The 5,619-nt window shown below is 40.0% G+C and overlaps 1 protein-coding gene across 1 annotated transcript; it reads right to left on the bottom strand.

The window, feature by feature from the left end:
• Positions 1-2,637: 2,637 nt before the first annotated feature.
• On the bottom strand, positions 2,638-5,157 carry LOC125270545 (serine/threonine-protein kinase N1-like). The gene is made up of 6 exons (XM_048194284.1): positions 4,868-5,157; positions 4,071-4,295; positions 3,549-3,881; positions 3,232-3,326; positions 3,077-3,139; positions 2,638-2,976 (listed from the first exon to the last, which is right to left on the bottom strand). Exons 1-6 carry the CDS (start codon positions 4,992-4,994, stop codon positions 2,638-2,640), a joined length of 1,182 nt encoding a protein of 393 aa, XP_048050241.1. The 5' UTR covers positions 4,995-5,157.
• Between the last annotated feature and the right edge of the window lie 462 nt (positions 5,158-5,619).

Below are 5,619 nucleotides of genomic sequence, written 5' to 3'. Positions count from 1 at the left end.
AATAAATTTGACTTGACTTGACTTGACAAGAGGTCTATGAAATGTCCTTATAGATTGATAAGCAACACTGTGTGTTTTTAAAGGTGCCCTAGAATCAGAATTTGAATTTACCTCAGCATAGTTGAATAACAAGAGTTCAGTACATGGAAAAGACATACATTGAGTTTCAAACCCCATTGTTTCCTCCTTCTTATATAAATCTCATTTGTTTAAAAGACTTCCGGAAAACACTCGGATCTCAACATAACACCGACTGTTACGTAACAGTCGGGATCATTAATATGTATGACCCCAATATTTGCATAATGCCAGCCCATTCGACGCATTAGACAAGGAAAGGCAGTATAACGGCTGGATGCACAGACAAGGTAAGCAAGCAAGAACAACAGCGAAAAATCATGGAGCAATAATAAGACATAATCCATGACAGCATGATATTTTAGTGATATTTGTAAATTGTCTTTCTAATTCTTTCACTGTTAAATGTGAACCATGTTTCTTACTGTTTCACGGAAAGTCGTTGCTATTTTCAATGCAGTCATAAGCATAAACAACTTCATTCTTTATAAATCTTCCAGTGTGTAATGTTATTAGCCACAGAGAATCAAACTCACACAGAATCAAATGTAACCATCTAAATAAATACTTTACTCACATAATTAAATCTTTAAAACTATCATTTGAGGGTTATATTATCTGTACTCATGTATGCGATTAAATCAGCTGAACCATGTTTAAGGGAACGCGCCATGAGGTCAGTATAGGTTAAATGCTTTAAAACTATCCTGCTAAAAAATTAATCAAAAAAAATCTATGGGGTATTCCTTATAGATTGATAAGCAACACTGTGTGTTTGTGCTTATACCCATTTAACCATATTTAGGACACAAATTTGTACTCAAAAGTGAGCTAAATCTGGCAAAACCTCATTTTGGGGAGTAAATTAAGCTTTTTTAAATAATTATTTATATATAAGCGATATAAAATGCTCCCTTTCGTGTGTGTGTCAACCAAAAGAAAAGTTTATAATAACTGACAAGTAACTCATATTAAAATTTTAATTATTTAATTAATTATTTAATTATTTATGTAATTATTATTTAAGTAATTTACCCTCCCACCCACCCAATAATTTAAATAAATATAAATATAAGGAGCAGTTTGAGGAGCTGGCAGGAGCAGTCACTGTGATCTCGCAGGATAAGCTTACTTTAGTGTTCTTGTTTTGTCAAATTCATCTTATGCTCATTTTTGCAACAAGTACATTTTCTGGGGGGCACTAAATTTGCTGCTCCTATTTATAAAAGGCTCCAGACTGCGACTAAATGATCACATTTTATGACCTTTTTCCTGCCAGTGCGACTACATTTTGTTAGAGGTCGCAGTGGTGCCCCCCCCCCCTTTATATCGCACATAAACACAAAACGACAAACGAAACCGCGCTACGCCTTTAAGCTTCGCAGCGTGGACCGTTTATCAACTAACCAATAACGGACCAGTATTTGGCAGCGTAGTTTTACAGATGGACCAATCTTGATCACGTGACACCGTTACTACACAGCGCTGCGAGAAAAGTGTTTGAATCCACTGCAAACTTATTAACATTGCTGCGAGATCTAGTGAGAAAAAAACATGAGCAAAGCAGCGCTTGCCTACCATTTGCAAACTGTCTGCGGCGTCTTGAATTCTTTGCTCGCCTTCATCACTTTCCCTTTTAGGCTCATGGACTCATTTAACTCATTGGCTAAACTCAACAGCCAATCAGAGTTCTCTCTCTCACCTTTGGTGCCGTACCGACTCAACATGCTTGATCGGCAAAAACGCACCCGATGAGGTTCGACTAGTGCCAACGATGCAGATCGCACCGCAAAAAACTGAGTTGAGCAACGCTCAACGGCGACCCAACTTTGGCCGAGCGTCTCCTTGGTGTGTCAGGGCCCTTAAACTAAGCTGAAGGACCCTGACTCTCTGCTCTTTCCTCACTCCGGCTGACATGGAGAATCTGCTGAATGGATAAATGTGAGGAAAAGTTGAAGCACATGACATCACTGCTTGGACAATTTCTGTCATCATCTGCCTTACCTCTGATGTCATACTACCTGACTCCTAAATGGCTCCGGACATTCGTTCCTGCCGAAACCATTCGTGCTGCAGGATGTCCTCCATGGTCGCTCTCTCAGATGGATTGAGAGCCAGGCACCATGTGATCAACTCCTGAAATTCTGTAAGGTGTCACAAGAGTGACGGTTAGTCAGGTATGTTCTGTACGTCCACAAACTAACGTTGATCCTCAATACTAATACTCAATGTTATTGGTAGTTAACTGTTCTCTGACCTGCGGAGACTCTGGAGTCAAAACTCAGGCGGCCATCTTCCTTTCTCAGGGGGTTACAGCTGCACACCGTTCTGTGCATCATAATCCCCAGAGACCAGACGGTGGTTGGCTCGGCCGCATATTCAAAATCCGCAAAATATTCAGGAGGGCAGGCGAATCCTGTTCATTAAAAAGAAAGAGATGTTCAGTACAAATCTCCATCTTCACAAATCTATTCTTAGCTAGTATTGGAGCTAATCACATTAGTAGCACAAAAAACGGACTCACCAATGAACTGCCCCTTAATGCCACTTTCGGCGACTTCACCACAGCCAAAGTCTATCAGTTGGACCCGGTTTCGTCGCCGTGTTGATCACGTAGTTGTCTAGCTTGATGTCACGGTGGAAGACGCCTCCGTCAAGACAGTGCTTGGCTGCGAGCACCGCTTGGTACATCAAGCTACGTGCCTGTGATTCACTCAGCTTTTCCTGGAGGATGAATCCGTACAGGTCTCGGCAGGGCTCAGAATACTCTAGAATGAGGATATACTGATCTTCCTCCTCAAACCAGTCCAGCATGTGCACAATAAAGGGGCTTAACGGAGGCCGATTCAGCAGCAGGTTTAACGCCACTTCTGCAAATAGAGGTTCGGAAACTCCAGGCTGGAGAAAAGAGGTCAACAAACCATTAGCTGACTTTCACTTATATTTAAGATATATTATTTGTATTTAAATGTATGCATTATGTGCACTGCCAACTTACCACTGTGATAAACCTGTCAGCAAACCGGCCTGATGTAAGCTTCTTGATGAATTTGATGGCGACCTGCAAAAGAAAAAGAATAAGTTATTTTTTAAGTGCACTAGATGAAGGCACTGATCTATTTGGTACAGTTGGTGAACATAAGAGTGATTTACCTGCTGGCCATCAGATTTCCGGATCCCTTTGCGCACAGTGCCGAAGTATCCTCGTCCAATATCCTCTTCCACGTCATAAAGTTCAGACAGTGGAACTGTGAAAATGTCCCAAAAAACATGTTAATATATGAGATTCATGACCTGGAGTCTCTTTATAATCATAAGAGTTTCTTAACAGTCATACTTCTTTAAACAGAGAATCAGGAAAATAATACTAATTGGATCAAGATTCATCAGCATACTATTGAGAACATGAGATGAAGAATTAGACACACTGAAACAATCAGTGGAGGAACAAAATAAGGTCAAATACTTACGGGGAGATGGTCCCGGGCAAGAGATGGTCCTTAACCAGGATGGATCTTCGCTTTCCTTCGAAGCAGCACCTGGAGATTCTGGAAATGACGGAAGAAGATCAGTCAGATCCAGAAAATCCGGTGGCTCAAAGAAGGACGGATCCAGCTCAAGATCAGTCAGATCCAGCGATTCCTTTTGCTCAGGAACAGATGGATCCGGCTGAGGATGGGCTGAATCCGTGTCGGGCTGTGGACGAGGTGGAGCCGCGCTGTTGCGCTTTACGAGACGCCCTGCTGCATGTTTTACAGTACGCCACGCTCTTTTGATGAGCGTACTGCCGTCTTTCTTCTTTTCTAAAAGCACAAAAATGGAAACAGAAGAGTTATAAATTGCCACCTGATATTATAAGTCAAATACTGAGGCTAGATCTGGAGAATAAACACTTTCACGACTCCAAAACTAGGAATCAACAAATACACTTAACAGAGTCATCTGACACAGTGTGAAAAAACAGGACAGACATAAAATGACACTAGACCCACCTTCTGGATTTGGGACACAGATTCCCTGCCTGATGCCGGACGGGCCCGGCTGTGGATCAGTGTGATCCTGGTGAGTCGTTGACTCCAGGTGGGACGGGCCCGGCTGTGGATCAGCTGAATCTGTGTCCAACGGAGGCTGTAGATCGGCTTCTTTATTGCCTCGACGTTTCACATCCAGCTTGAAAAATGAAAAGAAGCGACTCTTCAAGCTTTTGGGCTGTTTTTCTGGGGGGAAAAGAAAAAAGGATTTCTAGTTACTACATCAACTTTCTTTAAATGTAATTCATTAATTAAACATTTTACATTAAACATAAAACTTATAACTTAATAGAATTGAAAATCTAATTAAATGCAGAGAATATAATGTACATATTTAATAAATAATTATATATATAAGCATACATTATTGGCCAAAAGTGATGTTGTGCTTGAAGAGTGTAAAACTTTTGTATTTCCTCCACATTTTAATTATTTAATTTGTACTAACGCAATGAAACATAATTATTGGGAATTATTCATAGCGGTTTATACACTAGTATTTTTTATGCATTTTTTTCATAGTAAAATAACCTACATTCAGTTCTAAGCTGTAGTTTGCCTTTTTTGCCAATTAAATTGTCAATTAAATAAATTAACTAAGTTTATTTATTCCCAACGTAACATAATTTAATGTTTTTATAAAGGCTATAGGGTCGTTAAACGTATAAAATATCTTTTGGCCATGTATTGGCTATATATCTCTTGTGTTTAAAACCTTCCGTGTGAAAATTATATATAGAAAATTCAAACGTATTCACCTGTCTCGCGGTTCTCCATCGCTGCTACAGTACGAGAGAGTTCGCTAGTTCTCGCCATGAAGCTCTGTAAAGTCTCACAATCGTCTGCACAGATTTCCAGTGTTTCCTCACGAGAAAGTCTCTGCATTGATCGGATTCTCACTGAACTGACGGACGACAAACACACGAGCTCGACTGACTGAACTGCGGCCACAGGCGCGGAGCTCCAGATATATAGCCCTGTGACGCCATAGAATCATTGACGTCACGCGCGCTTAAAGTGTTTGTTTTCGAAAGATTCTAATCAAAGAGCACGTGATCGAGCCTCAGAGAGTTGAGTCTGACATGGACGCTAATCTGTCATGTGTTTTTATATATTTATGGGTGTTGTTCGTCAATTCAGAGTAAGTGGATTGAATCTGATCTTTGCAGCGATCGTGTGTGTGATACGCGTGACCGCTGTCGATTATATTTTCGGTTATAACGGGCGTTATTTTCATATTTTTCAGTCTTTATAGCGATACTAAGCTGTATTTATTACCTTTATGCTTACTTATTTATGTTATTTATTTATATCTTCGGTGTAGTTTATTTGTCAAAGTGTTCGTTTGAGGTATTCGAGTTGTAAGCAACTTCATGCGCATGCGCGTAAACCAGACATGCCCGCTGAAATAACAAATCAAGCTGTTTACTGTTTAAACTAATATGAGATTATTTATTAGACTAATTTTTTTTTTTTTTTTTCTGTATGCATCATATCTTTATATAACACT

Source organism: Megalobrama amblycephala, linkage group LG1 (assembly GCF_018812025.1).
Source record: "Megalobrama amblycephala isolate DHTTF-2021 linkage group LG1, ASM1881202v1, whole genome shotgun sequence".
In the NCBI taxonomy this organism is placed as follows: Eukaryota; Metazoa; Chordata; class Actinopteri; order Cypriniformes; family Xenocyprididae; genus Megalobrama; species Megalobrama amblycephala.
The sequence above is the reverse complement of the archived record's forward strand: the minus strand, read 5'-3'. Positions and strand labels throughout refer to the sequence as shown.

Coding starts and splice junctions, on each gene's coding strand:
- LOC125270545 (XM_048194284.1), bottom strand. CDS start 4,994: ATGCAGAGACTTTCTCGTGAGGAAACACTGGAAATCTGTGCAGACGAT. Junction 3,882..4,070: donor CTGTGTCCCAAATCCAGAAG/GTGGGTCTAGTG, acceptor TTGTGCTTTTAG/AAAAGAAGAAAGACGGCAGT. Junction 2,977..3,076: donor CTGACAGGTTTATCACAGTG/GTAAGTTGGCAG, acceptor TCTTTTCTCCAG/CCTGGAGTTTCCGAACCTCT.